Genomic DNA, 22130 nt, shown 5'->3' with positions numbered 1-22130 from the left:
TGCTGTGGGCCTTGGAAGCCACCTCTTGTGCGGGTGGGACTGTACAGAGATGAGACGACTGGCAAAGTTCTAGAAGCGTTTATTTTGATACTGACTTTTGGATGTGCATTTGTAAAAATCTCGATTGTAAAAATCTAATTTATTGTTACAGTAAAAGGCGGTTAATTCTTTGACTAGTTCTGTTTTCACTTTGCCAGACTACTGCGGATGCGAGTGCAGTGCAGCCCTGGCCCCAGGCACCTGGAAGCCAGGGAGCCGCGCTCGGTGGGGTGGCCCTCGGAGCAAAATTCCCTTTGAGGAGGATTTTTATTCCAGGAGTTACCCCGCAGTTGTGGATAAGTATGTTACACTCAAAGAAGCTGATGTTGGCGGTTTGTATCACAGCTCCAGGAAGGGGTGGCTCCAGCACACGATGGCTGTCATGGCTCATGTCTACTTTAGAGAGACTTTAATCAGCTGACACAGATTAAACTAATTTTGTTACTTCCCCTCACACTGGCCTGCCCAAACCCACCCGGTGTTCCAGCTCGGAACTGTCACTGCATCTCTTTGGTCTGGTGTTTCCCTGCTCCATGGCGGAGATGCGCAGGAGCCTGCTCATGCCCCGCTTCAGCAGAAGGACCTCGTGTGCCGTGGGGTGAACAACCTGCAGCAGAGCCCTGGCAGGAGCTGGGCAAGACCTGAATCAAGCAGCGGCTGTGATGGTGGCTGAAATTAGTGCCATGGCTGGTGGCTCGATTTCCTAAAGCTGCTGGATTAGGGCCAAGGACTACAGCTGAACGAGCAGATGGAGTTTCTTCTAACACTACTGAAGTGTTTCTTTTCACTGCAGCATTACTTACACCCTTCTTCTTCTTCAAGCTCGCTTGGCCCCTTGCTCACCTACCTCTGGAGCACCGTTTTAAGCTGCACAGAGCTTTTAGTAAACTGATCCCAAGAGCAGCCTGAATCATAGAATTGTCTGGTTGGAACCTTCAAGGTCAAGTCCAACCACTCACCTGCACTGTCAGGGTCCCTAAACCATGTTGCTCAACACCAAATCCACACGGTTTTTAAACACCTCCAGGGATGGGGACTCCACCACCCCTGGGCAGCCTGTTCCAATACTTCACAAACCCTCTCTGGAAAGAAATTTTCCCTGATATCTAAGTAGCCTGTAAGTAGGTTACTCTGCCCGAGCCAACAGCAGTAGTGCTGTAGGAGCCGGGTGCTGGCCACATGCTCCGAGCCTTGGACACCTAATCCTGGAGGGTAACACTCCCATTGCAGGGTGCAGGCAGGAGCAGGTGCAGTGCAGCTTTGCCCCCTCTCTGCTCTTCAGCCCAAACTTGAGCCAGAGCAGGGGCAGTTGAACACCCTACGTTGTTTGAAACCTCTGCTCCGACTGCAGGCTGCCCGTTTGCAAAGAAAAGGACACGGAGACGCGTCACAGCAGTGCCGTGGTGCCAGGGTTTGCCCAAAGGTACCTTTAATTGTTTGCAGCAGCAGCAGCAAGCGGGCAGTGCTGGCTTTGGCACCGGGAGTTAGATGTGCAGCGCTACACGTCGGACACGAGTCATCCTCACCGGCGCTTTATCCGTCGAGGAAGTGAACTAAACCACGGTACTACGAGCACAAACGCAACCCCGTTATTTGTGTATCACCCCTTGTAATTAATATTAGAAAAATAAACTGAAGGCAGTTACTAATCAGATGAGTTGTTTGCCTTGCCAGCTGGCAAGAGGTTAAAAACCATGAGAAAAACCCCCACGCTTCAGTTTTTGTTTTACAAATGGTAGCTCACCCCTAGTAACAAAACTGCCCTACACAAGCACCGCTGCGGCTCCCTCGAAACACTGGGAGCCCAAGGAATTCTCCCAAAGGAATTCTCCTGTGCTGGAGAGTCACGGCTACAAGAGGGTCAGAAAGCTGCTTGGCTCTAGGGAAGGTGTTGCTACTGAGTTACAACGTTGTAGCAGAGTTTGGAAAAGCTCAGCAGCTGGAGTCCAGGGCAAATCAAGCTCTCCCACTCAGTCTCTCTGCTCTCCAAGGTTGTCTCTTTGCTTTGTTAACCATTTATCTGCTGTTCGTGTTCAACAGATAAAATACTCTGCTGAGTATATAAAAACTGTTATAAAAAGGCAATCATAAAAGATAAGGTATCGGCAGGCGTGTCAGCTTTTTTAATAAAAAAAATAGCCATTATATCTATTTAAATAAGGCTTCTTGTTACAGATTGTTCCAGTTACTGAAGGAAGAACCAAGGCCTGCTGAAAAACAATGATCCCCCACAAATCTTAACTTCCTGCCCCAAGAACACATCCTCCAGGAAAAGTCATTTCGTGTGCAAAGTGACAAAACATAAACACTGGGGGAAGCTCCTGAAATGATATGCCCAGTCTAGTTTCTTTTGCATTATCTTTGAAAAAAAAATCTTTTTTTTTTAAAAAAAAAGAAACAACACACACACACACCCCTAAAACAAAGTTCTAAAATACACAAAACCCCCTTCATCTCGATATTCTCTCCAAAACAAGTATGTACAGCACGTTAATAGCAATATGCAAAAGCTCTGTGTTGCTGTTGGCAACGTCTATGCCCTCCCGACCCTACTCCCGTGTACCTCTACCGAAACACAATTCCATCACTAAACCTGTTAGTTTGAAAGGGAATTTAATTCACTTCGAACTTGTAGATTTTGGTGTAGGGGCTCCACTCGTTCGTCTCCGGATTGTAGACTTCCACCGTGTTCAAGAATTCATTGCCATCGAATCCCCCGACTGCATAAATCCTGTTTGCCACCGTCGTAATGCCGGCGTTGCTCCTCGGAGTGGTCATACTTCCCATCATCTTCCACTCGTTCTTGGCAGGGTCGTACATCTCCACGCAGCTCACCGCGTGCGAGCCGTCGAAGCCTCCACCAACGAAGAGTTTTCCTGTCGAGAGGAAACAAAGTGAATGTCCCACGCTAAGCAGCGGCCGCGTCACCAAACCCAGCCTCCTTCCAGGGAGCCAAACCAAGGCAAAAGGAGGAACTTCAGGGAAACCTGAAGTTCCCATCTGAAACTTTGGCCTTACGCAAGGCCTGAAGTTGCAGTATCGACCTGCTTTGGGTCTCCTGATCATAGAATGGTTCGGATTGGAAGGGACCTCAAAGATCATCTAGTTCCAACCCCCCTGCCATGGGGCAGGGACACCCTCCACTACACCAGGTTGCCCAAAGCCTCATCCAACCTGGCCTTGAACACTTCCAGGGATGGGCATCTACAACTTCTCTGGGCAACCTGTGCCAGTGCCTCACCACCCTCAGAGGGAAAATTTCTTCCTTATATCTAATCTAAATCTGCCCTCTTTCAGTTTAAAGTCATTGCCCCTGTCCTGTCACTGCACACCCTTGTCCAAAGCCTCTCCAGCTTTCCTGTAGCCTCTTTAGGTACTGGAAGGCTCCTAGAAGGTCTCCCCGGAGCCTTCTCTTCTCCAGGCTGAACAGCCCCAGCTCTCTCAGCCTGTCTTCATAGCAGACGTGTTCCAGCCCTCGGATCGTTAGAGCAACTGGAAGTTATTTCAGAGTAAGCAAGTGCAAGGTCCAAATTGAAACAAATGTTCTGGAAGCTGCACGGTGATGTTTTGGAAAGAAAGAGGTGGGGGTGAATGGCCTAAGACAAAACCAAGTCTTTTCTGTTACGGTTTTTAATCAAAATTGGAGGCCTAGCAGGGTTCTTTCTGTATTGTTTGCTCCCTGAGAGGGAACACGGCTGTGTGCTCTACTTGCTTCGTAGCTTAACGTGAAAAATTCGAGCACGAGAGGTTGCTGAAGCCTGCGGAATCCTACCGTCATGCACAGCCACTCCAGCTCCTCGTCGAGCCACGTTCATGGGCGCAATCAGGGTCCAGGTGTTGTTCTCCGGATTGTAACGCTCCACGCTGTTCAGGCAGTTCCAGGATTCCGCTCCTCCGATGATGTACAAATACCCACCCAGCTCACACACTGCGGACTGATGTCTCCCTGCAATCAAAGAGCCCGAGTTACATCCCAGCACCGAAATTTGAAAAGCTTTTTGGTTTGGTTTTGTTTTAAACCTGCTGTTTTGCCATCATCCTTCCCCCCCTCCCGCCTTCCCACACTACACAACAAACTTACGGATGTTAAGGGGAGCACAGCTCGTCCAAGATTTTGTTATGGGATCAAACACATCACAGTTCTTCAGTCCCTTTTGGCCATAAGGATCTGAGCCACCAACAATGTACAGTTTTCCGTTCAGGGCACACACTCCTATCCAGGTAAGAGAATAATAAGTAAGCTAATAAATGGCTCAATTTCAAAAAACCAACCCAAACAGTCGGTCAACTGCAGACGTGTTACCTGCGTTGCAGCGATTAGTTCTCAGTTCGGAACAGGAGTCCAGTCATCTATTCTGGCTCATACATTTCTCCAGCTCAAGTCATCGGAGTGACCGTTTGACCCACCCACCACATACAGCTGCCCCTAAACGGAAGAAAACAAAGACCCTCTTCACATCTAAGCACACAACAAGTCAAAGCACTTCAGTAAATAACCACAGTTCAGCAACTTGTGTTGCCATTTTAGAATCGTAGAATCATCTGGTTGGAAGAACCCTCAAGATCATCGAGTCCAACTGTTCACCCTGCATTGTCATGGTCGTCCCTAAGCCAAAAATTTTGTAAAGTTTGCCGTGTTTGTCCCCCCCCGTTTACGCAAGGTCCCGTTTCACCTCGTCCCCACCCACCACGCACCATTAAAACTGCCATCTGGAACCGAGCCCTCGGCGTTCTCATCGGCGCCACGAAGGTCCAAGCGTCCTTCTGCGGATCGTAGCACTCCACTGTGCGCAAGCACTCCTCTCTGTTATAGCCACCTAAACCACAAAAGGTCAGATGCCACCACCACGTACCCAAACATGAACCGCTCCCATGTCAACACCACTGACTCTACAACAGAGCGCACGTGGCCGTGCCGCTGTCTCCCCCAGACCACGTTGCTGATAAAGAATCATCACTAATTTTTTTTCACCTGCGGCGATGAGCTTGCCGTTGAGTTCGGCCGTGCCCAGGCCGGAGCGGGCGTACTGCATTGGAGACATGGGCTTCTCTATGACATCGTTCGGCTGCAGCTCGAAACTCAGACTCTTCAGCAGGCGTGGGGTGCTGGTGGGAGAGCTCTGCGGGCTGTTCCGGCCGTGCAGGAATATCACGCACAGCACGCCGTCCAGCACGGCGAGACACAGGTAGGTGTTACCTGTCGCCAGGAGAAAAGGAGAGACCGCTGATGGAACGACATCTTAGGTGAATGCTAACCAGGGGCTTCTGATTATGCTTCTCCCCTTATGAAGTGTGAAAACTTTAGGGTTTTTATGGTTGCTGGTTCCAAGTGTTAGGCTAGTTACTGAAAAATACGAGTTTTAGATTATTAAAACAATATTAACATAAGACAGCACTCTGAAGACACGCTAGGAGAAGGTCTCCTCGCACGCACGCAGCAAGGAGCTCTGTTAATTAATCAGACAGTGCTTGTCTCCTTCGGGCTTTCTGTGAATTACACACACCGTGGGATCTGGGATGGCCCCGTTGATAAGGAACTGAGATGGAAGTGAACCTGGTTTGTCCCCAGAAACGTCCCACCAATTACTGGGCCAATTACTCGATTTGCATCATCAGTAAGAAAAAGCACTTCTGCCTTTCTTACAGATGTTGAAGGAAATGCCCAGGGAGTGAGAGGCAGCAGGTACACACCACCAGCCGCATCTTTTAGACAAACCGTGCCCCAGCTACTCACTTGATGTCTTCTCTGAAGCAATGATTTTCCACTCGTGTTTAGGACTCTGAACAGTAGCGTTCGGAGAAAGACTTCCAGAGGAGCTGCTACTAATCTGCTTGTGATCATTCTCACGTGGGGGCTTCTTCTGCAAAATCAAAAGGCAGCTACAGAAACCTAGCCAGAGACTACACCTCCTTCTACCTTTGCTTCTCTGAGCTGACAGTAACTACTCAAGAGAACGCTTCATCTACCACCTGCGCAGAGCATCGTTTATAGCACACCTCGATTCTCAGCAGAACGTCTCGCCCGCTCAGCAACAGGGGCCAAAAGCCACCCTACGCCTTCTCTTGGCACTTGCTTCCTCCTGTGACTTCACCTTCATCCTGCCAGGGTCTGACTAGAAATCCATCCGATTCCCAGAAGAGAGATGCATTCCCAGCAAGATTTTTCAATCTATGGAAACACTGCATGCCTTTGGAGGAAGCGATCTACAAGCTGAAGCCTCTCTCACAAGCTCTGCTTCTGGAACGGGAGTTAATTATATAATGCTATTTGGAAGTGAATTAACTATTCTCTTCATTCCCTGAAGACATTAATTTCGCCTCAGTTCCTCTCTCGGCTCAGATTAGCTGTTTCTTGGATTTTACTTCCCTTGATACTCCTCACTAACGGGAGATTTCTGCTTTCGTTTCCTCTTCAATTACATTTATTCTGCAGCTTACGTGATTCTGCTCAATTAAGAAAACCCCCAGAATTTCACATTTCAGACTACACCGCACAGCTGGCTGGGTCGTTCAGGCTTTTCCTGAACCCTAAGAACCAAACAGAAAAGTTAACGTTCTCCAGGTCCTGTCCAGCAGCAAAGTTTACGACCACATTGCCAGTCTGCAATGCCTGCAGTTCCCCAGAGTGTGATCCCTACAGAAATTATCCTACAGCTTCCAAAATAATCATCTAACTCATAGATGACCTTACACAGAGGAGTTTGAGCGCTATACTGGGCTCACCATGAAAACCAAATCATCTGTGGAGGAGCTTTTTTGTTATTTCTGAACCTTCAGCCAATTAAGAGCTTACTCTCTTATCCTGAAATCGCCTCAACAGTCACAGGAAATTGCAAACTTCTGCTAGTTCAAAAATTTAAAAGTCACCCATTTTTCCAGAACTGCTATCTATGGGTTTGCTGGTGTTAATTCTTTCAACTGTTTGGAATTTCTGAAGTTGGAAATTCTTATTATCAGAAAGGATTTAAAAAAAGAACAAGTTGAGAACTCTTGGCCTTATATACAAAATGAACTTTTTGAACATTCGCTTCTCAGCTTTTAAGTATTACATGGAGCAGTATCCTGAGGTAGTGACGTCTGAAGGTTTACTAAAAATGATTAAGACAACTAGAAAATTAGCTGGCTTTCATTTTCCTCTCATTTCACTTCTACAGTCCACATCCTGGGACGGAGAGTGTTTTACATAAAAGTAGCTAAAAAATTTCAAGAAGTCTACTTTTTCTATCAGCACATTCCGCTGCTGGGAGTTAAATATTACAATATTTCTTGTAACTTCTAACTCAGTGAATATAAACAACCTTGATTTGTATAAAGCAACTGATAACTTGCATCTCTTAGCTCTTTTTTATTCTATGTTTCTTACACAGCCTCCATTGTGCTGAGCTGTGTGTTTTTCAGGAATTGAAAATAATTACGTATCTGGCTGGAACCAAAAAAAAAAAAAAATAAATAAAATCTCAAAATCTGAAAAAGCACAAGACTGATTTGTACACAGTCAAAGCATCGGCTGCCTCTAGATCCAAAGTTACCTCCTGCTGCTTATTAAAAATCTCTGCTGCACGTTACCCCGCGCAGCTGAACAAAAGAAACGGACGCTGGCAGCCGAAGGATTCGAACTTATGTCTGGAATCTTTTCCCATGCCCAAATTTAACAGGAGCATCAGCCATTCTCCACCGCAAGCCACGCGGTCCACAGTTCCTTAGTCTCTTGAGTATCTCGACAAAGCCACAGCTGACTGCTTTTTCTACTCTTCTTTCGTTTATTTATTCTGAAGCCAAACCTAAAGCACTCTGTTTGCCAAGGCTTCGAGGCAGTCTGCTGAGGAACCAGAAGCAGAGACTAACTCGTGGCCTCCACGACAGGACACCTCCTCATCACGTATTCCCCCGGTAAAGCTCCGCTGCTCTCCCTGCTGCAGAACACCAGACTTCAGGTGTGCTGTAAACTGGCTCCAGTCCATCTGGGGTTACCTCAGGCTGTCTGCAATTTGTACCTGCACAAACTGAATGTGGTCATCATCACTGCCATACACTCAGCCTGTCCATCTAGCAGATTTCCATCAAGCAGCTTGTGATCAGCTGAGTAGTACAGCGTTTGAACCTGCAAAAACAACAACAGAATACCCATGTGGCTACTGTCGCCATTGCTCCTTAGCTACAGGCAGGTTACAAAAGGCAGCGGCCAGCATACTTCTCGTCATCTCATCTCAATCTAGCAGAAGGACAAAACTAAAAGGAAGCAGATGTCATGGTGGCAATCTTCAAACATGGGATGGAGGTTCTTTACTTTCTCGGCTTGAGAGAAATCTTCGTTTTCCAAGGACTTCTACTGTTTTTTTCCAGCACAGAAACATTAGACAGGCAAGAGGCACATTAATTTGCAGAATTACACAAATTCACAATCTCATGCAAGCATTTTCGTTAGCCCCGCAAACAAGTTTTCTGCTTTGAAAAATACACATATTTATCTCGATCAAAAAAAGTTCAGAGGAGCCAGGAGTGGACTCTAAGAGAAAGGTAAGGGGATGAGGGAGGACAAGACAAATTCAAGTTCTGGAGGAAACTCCTGTCCACAGCTAAACATCAGATGCAAACCGTTTCAGTGAAACGCATCTGAATTTCAACACCATCAACGCTTTTTAAAACGAGTTACTCCAAAAGGAAATACACACTTGAGAATATATGACAGTATCAACAGGTACTTTTGCCTATACAACTGTTTCCGAAGATCTATCGTGCTTGTGGTAACAAACTGGGAAAATGCTGACGTTTCACGGGTTTTTGTAAAGTCCATTTTCTCCAGCCAATTAAAAATTTAGACTCCCCGCTAATTTTTCCATTAAACACTGCCCAGGCTACATCTAGCGTTAGTATTCACGAGTAAAGCCATTCAATAACACACAACTTTTAAAATAATGTATCCTGTAAAGGAGTAAGTAAACACCATTAAATCATCATCATCGTTCTCTGCCCACAGCGGATTTTCTTAGGAGAACTGGGGCAGGACTGCTGCTTCTGTACGTGTCAATACACTTGAGGTTTCTTCTGGTTCTTCAGCCTTGGAATCCTAGTTTGTTAATAAACCTATGGGGAGATAAACCAACGGGGAGGAACAACCATTAGAAGCTTTTACCTACTTGGCATTTACAAGCAAAACCTGCAGAGGGAAACATCACGAATCTACGGCAAGTTTCAGTACCACCTCCCAGTTCTAAAGCAAGATACATGCCACTTGGAGGTTACTGTACAGCACACAGTGAGCAAAAAAGGAAAGCGGAAGACCAGACTGAACAGTTCATTCAGCTCACCTGAACACCCCCCCCAGTTTCTCAGCTTAGGGGTACCTACAGTAAAATTTAAATTCTTTAGGGTCATAGTTAAAAAAATGAAAAAAAAATAATTAAAAAAAAATATAAAAGAAAAAAGGGATCATCCTTCATATTGGCTTTTGTTTTGGTTTGTTTTAAAAAAGATGTTTAATCCCATTTTCTTAAAGACTAACCTCTTCCATTAGATCTTCCAGGCTGTCTCCATTCTCCCAGATGCTGCGCTGTACCCAGTTGATTACCTTTGTGTACAGTTTGCCGTTGCTGGGTAGGCCAACATTGTCTTCCAGCATTACTTCAAGCTGGAATTAGAAGAGGAAAGGATGATTTACTCTACGGGTATTACCCTGGTACTTGTAGCATGCTGTACTTCACACAGTGACCATCACTCTCACTTTATCACAGAGCTGGAAAACACCATCTACGAGGAGCTTTCAAACCTGGGCCACTGAAACCAGGGAGCACGTTTAAGTACAACTGCGGTTATCTTTTATGCTCAGAAAGCAGGAGAGTGTGTATTCTCTCAGTTAAGGTTCACAGTACTATGAATATACTCGGAGAGGGGCTTTGGACAAGGGTGTGTAGTGACAGGACAAGGGGCAAGTGGCTTTAAATCAAAAGAGGGAGATTTAGATTGGATATAAGAAAGAAATTTTTTACAATGAGGGTGGTGAGGCACTGGGACAGGTTGCCCAGAGAAGTTGTGGCTGCCCCATCCCTGGAAGTGTTCAAGGCCAGGTTGGATGAAGCTTTGAGCAACCTGGTGTAGTGGAGGGTGCCCCTGCCCATGGCAGCAGGGTTGAAATTGGATGATCTTTGAGGTCTCTTCCAACCCAAACCACTCTATGAATATTACACAGATTCAGAATTTTCTTGTTGGTAAAAGTCAGAAAACAAAGTTTTCCTACTCCCTAAAAGGAAGCTGTGACAGTTGTTCCTTGGGTTGCTTTTTGGAAATCACAGAGCACAAGGAAGTCTAGAAACTTAAGCTAACCTTTAACCGTGGAAGTTTGAGAAATTCTTCCTGTTCTGAAATCTGCAAAAGATGTTCCTGAATGTAGCCATCGATCTTGTTCAACAAACGCAAGTCTCCCATACAACTTGCAAAGTTTCGGTACGAGATGCAGCTCTGAACATCCATCTTGGAGAGCAAATAGTCACCACAAACCTTTCAAGAAAAAAAAGGCTGCATCTTAGTTTACAAGTAGATGAGATTTTTCTATGTTCAAATTGTCCATCCCAACATATCTAGCTGCAGAACAGCGACTGTCTCTTGTCATCCCCCCATCATAGGGCTGTAAATGAAATATATGTGTATTCCTACGGAAGGCAACATTAAACCAAGCTCTCCCAGGAGTCTGTGGATGATGCTTTTTTCACTTGGCACTCCCACAGATGCTCAGGTTTCATTACACCCCAACACAGCCGAGAACTGTACCTGCTTAACTCTTTCCATCTTCAACTTCTTCGCTGCAGAGTATACATCTTTCACCAGTTCTTTATCAGCCTTTAACCTATTAAAGAAAGAAATTTATCTTCGCTATTCGGATTCTTCAAAATTAAAATCTCCTCTCGCTAGTTTCCATGGAAACTACTTACTGAGCAGTATAGGCATAATTCAACAGAACTTCAACAGCTTCTGGATTGAGATCATCGAATTTAACATGGAAATTCCATGAGAATCACTATCACTATTGAAGATTTCAAACAGGTAGGGGCTGCAGCAAGCCAGCACGGCTCGGTGTGCCAACATCTCGTGTCCGCATACCTTTATGGAAAACACAAGTAAGAAACCCACATGCTGGTAAAAATGTTTTTCAAGTACATAAAGGCCCACCCAAGTGAATGTCACAGTTCAATTTTTCAACTCAATACAGTCTCCAATTTACATCAGCTGAAAAAGCGTCAGCATCACTTCTCTCCAAGTATATCTGATTTTTTTATTATTTTAAACATCTGCATTTTTTTCAGAAAAATCAGATTCTAAAAACCTCATGCTTCACAATCTATGAGCATCACACAGCGCAACAAAACACCCACTGCATTCAACCACCATGCTGGGACAGAAGAAAGGTACCTGGAGACGGACGTCGCAGAACTGACCGCTTTTACGTAAGGCATTTAGTTTGGCAACAGATGACTCAATGAAGTTTTCGTCTTCAAACATCAAATATCCATTAGGAATCATTTTGGTGTTGGTCTAGCTGAAAACAGAAGGTATAAAGTTTAGAGATCCAACATTTTGCTTCAGTACAGAAGTACTATTAACGCATTGTTTGCAAACTAACATTCATGGGGAATTTTTTAAAAAATCATCTCAAAAAAAAAAAGCCTACAACAGTGCTACTGCTGGTGAGTACACGTGGACAACAATCCACTGGATTGACCGGATTAATGATTTTGAGAGAGTGAGGCCACAACTTTTAACTTATCCACATCACTTCAGTAGATATCAGCTCCAAAACTACATGCTGAACCTGTGCTAGCTCCATCAGAGCAAGGTGGAAGCCACTGGATTAAAAAGAAGCTTTATTCCCCTCTATAAAGATCAGGTTTGGGAGATTCATCACTATTTTCTTCACTGTTCAGCTTCATTTTTTGCACAGACCCAAACCCAGCTACACTGAAAACAAGAACTGCTAATTTCAAGTAACTAGTGAAGTAGAAGAATAGCTATATAAATAATTTTTTTTGTTTAATTTAATGAGTAATGACTTAAACATTTTAGAGTAGCTGGAAGTCAAGAAACAACATTAGCACCAAAAAAACAGACAGAATTAAAAATGTTCTGGACAATGACCAGTTTTTTTTAAGTCATCATGAAGCTAGAACAACTTCCCCTGAAGATCTTGCCCATATACAAACATATCACTGCAGGTAAATTGGACCAAGACTGGAAAAATAACTTCAGGAAACTAACTTTTGAATTCGGAGGCTATTTTACAGTTATTGAATTGATTCTTTTAGCTAAACACTTTTAGGAAAGACCACTTTATAAATAGGAAGCTAATTAAGAATACTAAAATATGACCAGAGGCAGCCTAATGAATTTGAAATAATAATTTTTTAAAAAATAATCAATCACATTTGTAAGTGTGAGCTGCTAACATATGCAAAGTATACTTTCCTCAACAATTTCAGAGGAAATAATACGGAGGATGCTAATAATGTTACCAGCAACAATTTACAGTTCCATCTGAAGTTTAAGAAAATTCTGAAGATCAGACTAAACAAGAAAACCCCCCAAAATAGAAGAAGTGGATGGCAGAAACCTAATAGAAGTAGCGAGCCCCACACAAAGAATTCTAGTGTTAATCTGTTGGAATTCACTTACTGCTGAACAGCATTTGACCCTAAACTGGCAACAATAATCTCAGTTTCGGAGATGATTATCAATTTGTATATTGATGATTATCAATTTGTATTTTTGTGCTTTACTGGAAAAAAAAAAAAAAAAAAGAAAAGGGCAGCAAGGTTTTAAAGTCACGGGATTTCAGGAGGAATATCAACCACTGTATACGCAGCTAACGGTATCAACTTACCTAGCAAATATCTTACTGTAAATTGTTAACTGGGAGATCTCGAAATAATCCAATGGTATCACTGTGGTAAACCGGAGCACCTCAGTTTCGGTATCTTCTGGTAGGGAAGATGTTTGTTGAAATGCAAAAGCAGAGTGATTCCAAAACTATCAGGCTTGAAGGTGATGTAATGAAGTCCTTAAGAGCTATAGACATGAATTTCTTCTGTGATAATCATGCATGATAACCTGCAAGAAAGGAGAAGTTCTCAAAGACGGACAATAGATAGTAGTACCATGTATTTCGGATGAATTTTAAGTCTCTTAAAGTAGAAGTTCCTGACCCAAACAAACAGTTTTTTCTTCACAAAAATAAAACAGCCGGAAAAAATTCCATACTGACACCAATACATTCTCGTGCCTAGCGAGAGGGCCACCACATCCATTTTTACACCCACGGAGACAAGAAACTGGCTGAATTAGGGCTTAGAGAAAAGGTCAGAACAGCTGAATCCCATTTTTAGACAATTCCTTACCAACTCGAACCTTCAGCACTTCTACATCTAGATCATTATCGCTTCTTACACAAGTAGGTAACTCTGAAGGAACACAACAAAAACGACTGAATTTTAAAGAAGAAACCAATCCACACGCCTCCTACCTTTTCCTGTGCTCATCTACTTATATCCTTCTTCTACTGAATGCCTAAAATGGACTGAAGATGAATTAAGGATACGTCTGAAATGACTGGGCATGTCTCCAGCCTTCGGTACTTCCAAAAAAATGATAAAGTCAGAAATGACTATTTCGATGGTGACTTTCTTCGATGAAAAGTCTCTTTGCTCCCCTGTGAACAGAATCTGTTAAGTTCTGGTCAGGTTCTGCAGCACCAGTGCAGACTGGGGCAGCTTTGTTGGGATTGTGCCTGTGGGTGGGCTCTTTATACCAGGCTTTTTCAGGGAGGGGAGAGAAGGAGGAGGAGCAGCAGTGGGGAGGGAACAGGCAACAAACACCCACTCTGGAACTTTCCATGACCCTGATGCCACCTCAGGAAAACATCAATCACTTCATCCACTTGAGTTCCCCGCCACAGTTCAAAACTATATTTGTATCGACAGATTAAATGCCACATTGGGAATCAGGTTTCCTAAAAATAGGTGCAGCTCGTTTCTCCTCCTCAAAAATTAAGCGTCACCTACATTGTAGACAAGAGAGCCTCGCAACTCTGCTTGGCCAGCGCTTACACACGGGATGGTTTCGTCAGGAATTGTACCCCCTTTGGTCTCTAAGCAGATCAGCAGCTCCAGCACGAGGCTGACTCCAGAGCGGCAGTGGGCATTATCCCACAGCGTAGCAGAGCAGGGAAAGTGCTTCATAGAGTCATAGAATCGTCTGGTTGGAAGAGACCTTCAAGATCATTGAGTCCAACTACTCACCCTGCACTGTCAGGGTCCCTAAACCATGTTCCTCAACACCAAATCCACACGGTTTTTAAACACCTCCAGGGATGGGGACTCCACCACCTCCCTGGGCAGCCTGTTCCAATACTTCACAACCCTCTCTGGAAAGAAATTCTTCCTGATACCTAACCTAAATTTCCCCTGGTGTAACTTGAGGCCATTCCCTCTCGTCCTGTCATTCGTAACGTGGGAGAAGAGACCGACCCCCATCTCCCTACAACTCCCTTTCAGGTAATTGTAGAGAGCAATAAGGTCCCCCCTGAGCCTCCTCTTCTCCAGACTGACCAGTCCCAGCTCCCTCAGCTGCTCCTCACAGGACAAGTTCTTTAACCCTTCACTAATTTCATTGCCCTTCTCTGAACCTGCTCCAGCACCTCAACGTCCTTCTTGAAGTGAGGGGCCCAAAACTGGACACAGTACTCCAGGTGTGGCCTCACCAGTGCTGAGTACTGGGGGACAATTGCTTCCCTGCTCCTGCTGGCCACACTGTTTCTGATCCATGCCAGCATTCCGTTGGCTTTCTTGGCTGCTTGGGCACACTGCTGGCTCATGTTCACTCGGCTGTCAACCAGCACCCCAGATCCTTCTCTGCTGTGCAGCTTTCCAGCCACACTTCCCCAAGCCTGTAACGCTGCAGGGGGTTGTGGTGGCCCAAAGGCTTCCATCCTTAACAGCTTCTTGCAACCCTGAAGATGAACTACTTCGGCAAGAGATAACTGGGTAGAAAGAATGAAATCTCAGTGAAGTTTGGCTACTAGAACAGACATGAAGACACACACATAAAGCAGGAAACAACTGCTCCAGAGCAGCAGTGTCTGGGACACAGTACCCCCTCATGCAGGGAGGGCTACGGGAACGCTCCTCCAGGGACTACAACTTCCTACACCACACTCTAATTTCAGCACACTTTGCTAGGAAAAAATTTCCACAGATTAAATGCATGTTCTTTTTGTAATCGCACCGGCAAGTTCCAAAATGCAACCCAAGATCTATTTATCAAATATTACTTAACTGAGTATTTGTAAGCCAACACTTCTCTTCTTGGTGCAACTACTATAACCATTTCGGTTTCTAAAGCAAACAAAACGCTTCACTTCTTACAAACAGATTCACCTCATCTGAAACGTTCTCATCTTCAAAGATGCAGAGATATTATTTCAACACAAGCGCTGCAGTGAATTAACTTAGAAGAAGCTATTGGAAGTTACACTTCACCAAGACTATCCACGAGTCTACAAGAAAAGTATCACTAAGAGACTTCTGACTTTATCATTTCCCATTTTAAACCCTCCACTTCCACTGCAGAAGCATCCAGACATGATGGCTAAACTGACCGAGCCAAACGCAAGCTACAGCGGGCATCTACCAAGGCAAGTTGAGGGAGACAAGCCCAGAGCTCCATGCAGGAGCTGCACCGGGTGCTCGGTGCAACGTCAGACCAGTTTGGTGGAAAGGCTGGGACCAACCCCACCGCCACTTGCTTGCCTCTGAGCAGAACGCGACACGTGGCACATCAGAGCATCTTTAAACCAGTCTTTTGTCCCTGCCCATGGCAGGGGGGTTGGAACGAGATGGTCTTGAGGTCCCTTCCAACCCAAACCATTCTGTGATTCTGATTTTCTCACTGCCCCATCTCTCAAAGAGGTTCTGTTAACCAAGCAGAGGTCCACACTTACCAAAACAAATTAAACATACATCACTGCCACAGTGCAGATAAACAGGCCACCCGTCTGCTCCTGCACCACGTTACGCATTCCTCTCTTCAATATTCATCGGAATTGCTGTTAATTAACCAGTAGTGAGGCTTTGGGGAGATTTTTGAGTTACACGACAACTATTCAAACAATTTCAGCTAAATTCCAGAATCATCCTCGCTCAGTTTACATCTCCGGGCACGTTCTGTCATGTTCTGCTGTGACGGAAGAACCTTATTTCAAGTGCAGTGTATTAACTTTGTCTGGTGTACTCTGCTGACGGCCTTCAAGACCTATAAAGGGCACTCAAAATAATTCTGGATTGAAACAGAAGATTAGTCTTTTAAAGTCCTCCTTTGGGCTTGAGGTCCAAACCACACATTTTGCACTTATGCACCTAACAGTACGGTGCGATCTGAATATCTGGGAATTTGGATGTCTTAATTATTGCCACCAAGTTTCAATACTGTGTGTGTGAAGCATGGCTAGTACTACTCAAGATGGCACTAAACAGCACAAGCACATTGATCACTTTCTGCCTTCTTTTTGCTTTGGTATACTACTGCTACAACAAAAAGCAAACAATCAGCCAAAATGCAATGAAAAGCCGAGAAAGCTGTATTTCTGCTTTAAAGGTTATAAACAAGTATTGCAAACAAATTCCTTAAATTATTTTAAGCATCTAAATAACTTTTTGTCATGACCTTCCTCTCTCCCTTTGCTTATACTCCCTTCTAGCTCACCACCCCAAGAACTGCCCACAGCTTTTTTATTAAATTTTCCAGGATTTTTATTTTTTTTAAATCAAGTGTGATGTTCACACTGTTGGCTAGGCAAAGTATGAAGTCTGATGCCTCTGAATCATTATTTTTCAAACTCCATCGAACGCAACTCAACATCTTAAAGCTACAGAATCAGCATTGCAGAGTGGGAACAACATATTCCATTTGGGAAAATTCTTACTTGAGAGCAGGCCTAATTCCTGCACTTGTTTTTAAAATGAATCAAAAAATAAGAGCGACATAGAAACTCTGGATTTCCATTCTAGTTTAATATTGAAGATGGGTGCTGGTGCTGAGCTTGGAGGCACCACCTTCACTCAGGAGTCAATCATCCTGGGTGTCATGTACCTAAACACAGTGGAGGAATGCCAGGACTCAAACATCTGCCCCAGTTGCTCCATTTAAACACAACAGTGGTCTAATGACCATGTTTCCTGAACACTCACTGTCACGCAGCGCGAGATTTGTGTTTGCTACATATATGTAACCACTGGACCATGAAAGATTCACAACACTCAGAGGTAATTCACTCCGTGTAACTGACTCCAGAAGAGAAATTTCCCCCTTTTAAACTCATCTTTCCATTTACATTTAAAGATGCATTGAAAAAGGTTCACCTAAACAACAATACTAAGTGTTCTCACCCTTCACTCCACTGTCCTCTTCACACGTATCTCACAAATGTAAATACTACTGAAATATGCCAATAAACGTCACAACTACTACACTTTGAATTGTTCATTGTGTTTAGAATTTAGGTTCTCTTCATCCCCATTTTTTTTTAAGCAGTCGTTCTCCGCAGAAAACATTCCACAAGATGATTACTGTTGAATTTCTCTGAGCTTGAAACCCTAAAATCGTGCCCTTGGACACTGCACTGCAGAGCTGCTGCCACGGGCTGTGGTCTCAGGTGAGGGACCAAGGAGACAGGTCGCAGAGCCGCACGCTGAGGCAGAAGTCACCTTGCCCATGACCTAACAACACAGCTAATATTTATTTTTCCTCCCATCCGAGAGTTCTCGTCTCCAGTATAGGCCGCTGGTACTTCCCACGTGCAGCAGTTACTAAGAAAGTAAACAAAGCCCTTACTTTGTGCCAATTTTGCACAAACTTTTTTGTCAGATGAAGGCATTGCCTCTTCACTTCACAAGTAAAACACTAACTTGGGGGAAACGCTTTTTAATCTCTTGATTAAAAGTCAGTGTTTGTTGATATAATGATGGACAGTTGATTGACACTTGTTGGTACAGTGAAACAAAAGTGGAATTTAACACCACAGTTGGTGCTTTTTAGTTGCTGTGGGCTTTCCGGCCTTCCACAGCCTAGTGCAGAAGAAATGTAGGTCACACCTACGACTACTCATAGTCCATTACCTGTATCAGAAGATAAAACCAGACGTCCTGAAAAATTTTCTTTCCTACTTTGGCATCTATTTATGGTAAAAACACGTGATCTTTTCATGCCTGAGTTTGCATTTGGGCAAAACATCACGAACCAACACATGCATCAACATACTTTACAGCACTAAACAGGCTCAACTTCTTTACATCAGTGATTTAAATAAGGCTCATAGAATTTATATCAATTTTGGTTTGCATATTCACTTTTCAGTTCTTTTCCACTAAAGATTTAGTCTCATTGGCAACTGTGAGCTGTAAAACAAAAATTGTTCTATTTCGCTGCAAATCAACCTCAGTTGTGCTCCCACCCCAACAGTGAGTAGAGGGATAGAACATTTGCCATCACTGGTTAAGAACTGAAGGGCAAGAGAAGAGTTCTCTAAACATTTTCCGAAATCTTTTACATGCAGTCCAAGAAGACGTAATACTTGGACTGTTCTCCAGAGAGCTCTTTCAAACACACACTTATGTATGCAGACTTAAAAAATTCATGAGAAACAGGTTTTATGCTTGAATGTCACTGCTCTTTCAAAGACAACTCTCAGCTGTAACACACCAGCTTGCCCATTTAGTACTGGCTTCTAATGCTACCTGATACACTGCTTTGGATATACTGTTTCACCGAGTCTCAGCACTGGTCATTACATCTCCTTTCCACACCGGTTCTGTGTTCCCTGTTCTCCTTTTCCATGTTACACTTCTTTTGTTGTTGTCACAGTCTTTATCTACACCTCTTTTTCTACCTTCTGCCTCACATGCACTCTCTTAAAATCCGAGCTCTTTCCTTTTTTTTCCTCTCCCTCCATAAGGGTTTCTTTTTCCCACTAACACACACTTCCCACAGTTCTTCAAATGTTTGTCACACAACCAGCAAACTGGTGGTGTTTTCGTTTGTGTGTTGTCTTTGTCTCCCACCCCTCACTCTGGGCAGTTTTTGCCTTTCTTATCATCTCCTGCTCCTTAAGAACTCAAGCTGAGGAAAACAAAATTAGACCTCTTTACAGTAGCTGAAGTACTGTTTCCTAAGTGGAAAGTATTCCCTGGCTGTTGCATCCTGTGCTCCAGGAGTTAGGCTTGTGGCTACGAAACTCGCTTTCTAAAATTAAACCAATCTCACAACAAAGCACCACATCCTGCTTGGTTTATTCTGGAGATCCCTGAGAGAAGAGAAAAAATGTGGTGTCTACACACCCATCACTGGAAAGAAACAAATCCTCCCCTTCACAAACCACGACAAAGATGGAGATACTGAATTTCCACCACTCTATCACCGTTCAGTCTTGCTCTCCTTCTCCTCAGTACAGAACTCGGATGCCTCGCCTCTCACTTCGTCAAGGTTTTTCCACCCTGCGTCAAACTGTAACCAACTCAGTTTTTATGTCTCTGGGAGTCAGGAACAGTGAAGCTGCCAATGCCAAGATATTTTCGACCTTGAAGCACCTCCGAAAATTCTAAAAAGCTGCTGGGAATTTGTGCACGCAGGCAGGAAACACTGTACTTCTCTCCCACCCTCTCCTCCTCAAAAAAAAGAAAAAAAAAAAAAAACAGAACCCTCTTCTGGCCATTCATCCCCATCACCTTTCTCCAGACGCGCTAACGCGGCCCGACAGCCCCTGCTCTCGCTGCATTATCGCCTATTTCCTAGAACTGGAAGAGACGACAGGGAGGGTCACGATATTACGTTCTTCGCCCCGAAACGGCTGTTTTTTCCACCAAAAGCCCAGGATTTCCGCGGTTCCCTTCCCCTCCTCGCTCACTCTGAAGGGTTTAAGAGAGGTGCCACTCCGCGGTGGCGGCGCGGCGCTTGGGAAGGCGCGCAGGCAGCGCCTGACCTTGGAACAATCCCTGTCGGTGCGGGGAAGGTCTGATTTTCTGGGATGGGAGGTGGGAGGGAGGGGGTACGCGACATTCCAGCCGCCTCCGGAGCCCCCACCCCGCGGTAACCCCCCCGCCCAGTCAACCGATCTGGGGCCACCGCGGCCATTTTCACAACTTCGCCCCGCCTGAGCGCGGCAACTTCGAGCCACAAGAAGCCGCGGAGCCTGAAGGGCTCCCGTTCCTCCAGCCCAGGGCGCGGGGAGGGAACGGGCCGGCCGGCCGGGCCGCCGCCGCCCCCCGCGCCAGCGCCGAGCGGGGAACAAAGAGCGGCGGGGCCGACGAGGCGAAGGGAAGCGCAGCTCCCGGCCGCCCCCGGCCTCATGGCCGCTGCCCACCCCGCCCTCCCTCGCCACGCCGCCGCTCCTTCTTCCCTTCTCTTCCCTTCCCTTCCCCTCCCAGCCGCCGCCAGCCGCCTCGGGCCGGCCGCCTGGGACGCCCCGCCGTACCTGGTGCCTCTCAGCGCAGACGATGCCGTTCATATTGAAAGCCTGAGGGGGAAGCCGACGCGGAGACGCAGCCGCAGCCCACCGGGAAGAGGGAGCGGAGGGCGCAGGGAGAGCGAGGTGAGGCGGCCGGAGCGGAGAGCGCGGGCGCGGCGCCGACGGATCAACCGCTGCGGCAGAGCAGAGCGGCGGCCGCACCGCCTGCGCTGGCGCGGCACTGCGCGCCGGAACCCTCCGCCTCCGGCGGGGCGGGCGGGAGGCGGCGCTGAGGCAGGGCGGCCGCGGTCCGCCGAGAAACGAGTCCGGCCGCGGAGCGGAGCGGGTCGGCGGCAGGTGGCGGGGCCGCCGCGGAGGGAGCGGCCGCGGGGCGGGAAAACCCGCGCGGGAGGAGCGGGAGCGGCGCCCGCCGCGTCCCTGTGAGTAACTGCCGCCGCGCTCGGAGCGCGCCTCGTTCAATAATGTCGTTTTTGAAACCTGGTGTTGCCTTTTCTCCTCAGCGATGCCTTCCTGTCATCGCTGGGATCTGTACACCCGCTTTGCCAGCTTTAATTTCCAGGTTTAATGCTGGAAGCTCTCCCTGGCCGCCCGCCCTGCGTGCGTGAGGGCGGCCAGGCTGGGCTCTCTCCCGGCCCTGGCTCCTGCAGAGCGGTTCCATCGTCCAGGGAAAGGCGTTTTCCCCTCTGGAAAATGGGGTTTAAAACCCCAAGGTCACCTGGAAGGCAGCAATGCGCTTCGCTGGGCTGTTTCCCCATGTGTCTTCTCCTGATTCAGAGGCCACTCTGGTCAGGAACGAAGGAACCCGTAGGAGATGGTGTTAGATGATCTTCAGGGTCTCAGGTGTCAAATGTATGACATGTATGATAGTATTTACCCATTTCTCTAAGGTTCTTCCGGAATCTGAGTGGAGAAGCATATTTCGAAACACTGAAGCTGGATGATTCTGAGGTTTCAAGCAGAAAGCACTTCAAAATATTGAAAATAATGGTCTTAGGAGAAGCAAGCAGACATTTTTACAAGGGTATATAGTGACAGGACAAGGGGCAATGGCTTTAAATTGAAAGAGGGCAGATTTAGATTGGATATAAGGAAGAAATTTTTCACTCTGAGGGTGGTGAGGCACTGGTACAGGTTGCCCAGAGAAGCTGTGGCTGCCCCATCCCTGGAAGTGTTCAAGGCCAGGCTGGATGAGGCTTTGGGCAACCTGGTGTAGTGGAAGGTGTCCCTGCCCATGGCAGGGGGATTGGAACTAGATGATCTTTAAGGTCCCTTCCAACCCAAACCATTCTATGATTCAGCCATAGATATATTCCTCACCTATGCAAATCCCTCCTCTCTGGGCCCTCTCTTCAGCTTCTCATTTTGCCAGCAGCAAACAAGCCCATCTTGGCTTCTCACCTTTTTCTGATACATTTCCATTCCCTCCTCTTTTCGACATCTCATTCACCAGCCACACCTCAGCGCCTGCTTTCCCACTCACTGCTTTCTTTTTGAATGAAGCTTCTTATTAGGGCTGTGCCCATCAAAGGCTTTTGTGGTAAAGCTGGGAGGGAGAGGGAGGTGAAGACAACTGACAGGAACTATGATCTAA

The 22130-nt window shown here is 46.0% G+C and overlaps 1 protein-coding gene across 1 annotated transcript; it reads right to left on the bottom strand.

Moving 5' to 3' along the window:
• Positions 1 to 2453: 2453 nt before the first annotated feature.
• On the bottom strand, positions 2454 to 20661 carry IVNS1ABP (influenza virus NS1A binding protein). Its single transcript, XM_086617604.1, is given in 18 exon segments — positions 2454 to 2915; positions 3812 to 3985; positions 4121 to 4252; positions 4343 to 4369; positions 4372 to 4465; positions 4735 to 4856; positions 5012 to 5236; positions 5774 to 5900; positions 8034 to 8071; positions 8074 to 8140; positions 9542 to 9667; positions 10360 to 10533; positions 10804 to 10879; positions 10965 to 11034; positions 11037 to 11133; positions 11443 to 11569; positions 12908 to 13134; positions 20546 to 20661. Coding segments are annotated over 16 exon segments (1923 nt in total). The 5' UTR covers positions 11554 to 11569; positions 12908 to 13134; positions 20546 to 20661; the 3' UTR covers positions 2454 to 2652.
• Positions 20662 to 22130: the final 1469 nt, after the last annotated feature.

Source organism: Tauraco erythrolophus, chromosome 10 (genome assembly GCF_009769465.1).
Source record: "Tauraco erythrolophus isolate bTauEry1 chromosome 10, bTauEry1.pri, whole genome shotgun sequence".
NCBI lineage: Eukaryota > Metazoa > Chordata > Aves > Musophagiformes > Musophagidae > Tauraco > Tauraco erythrolophus.
This window is presented reverse-complemented; position numbering and strand designations above follow the sequence as displayed.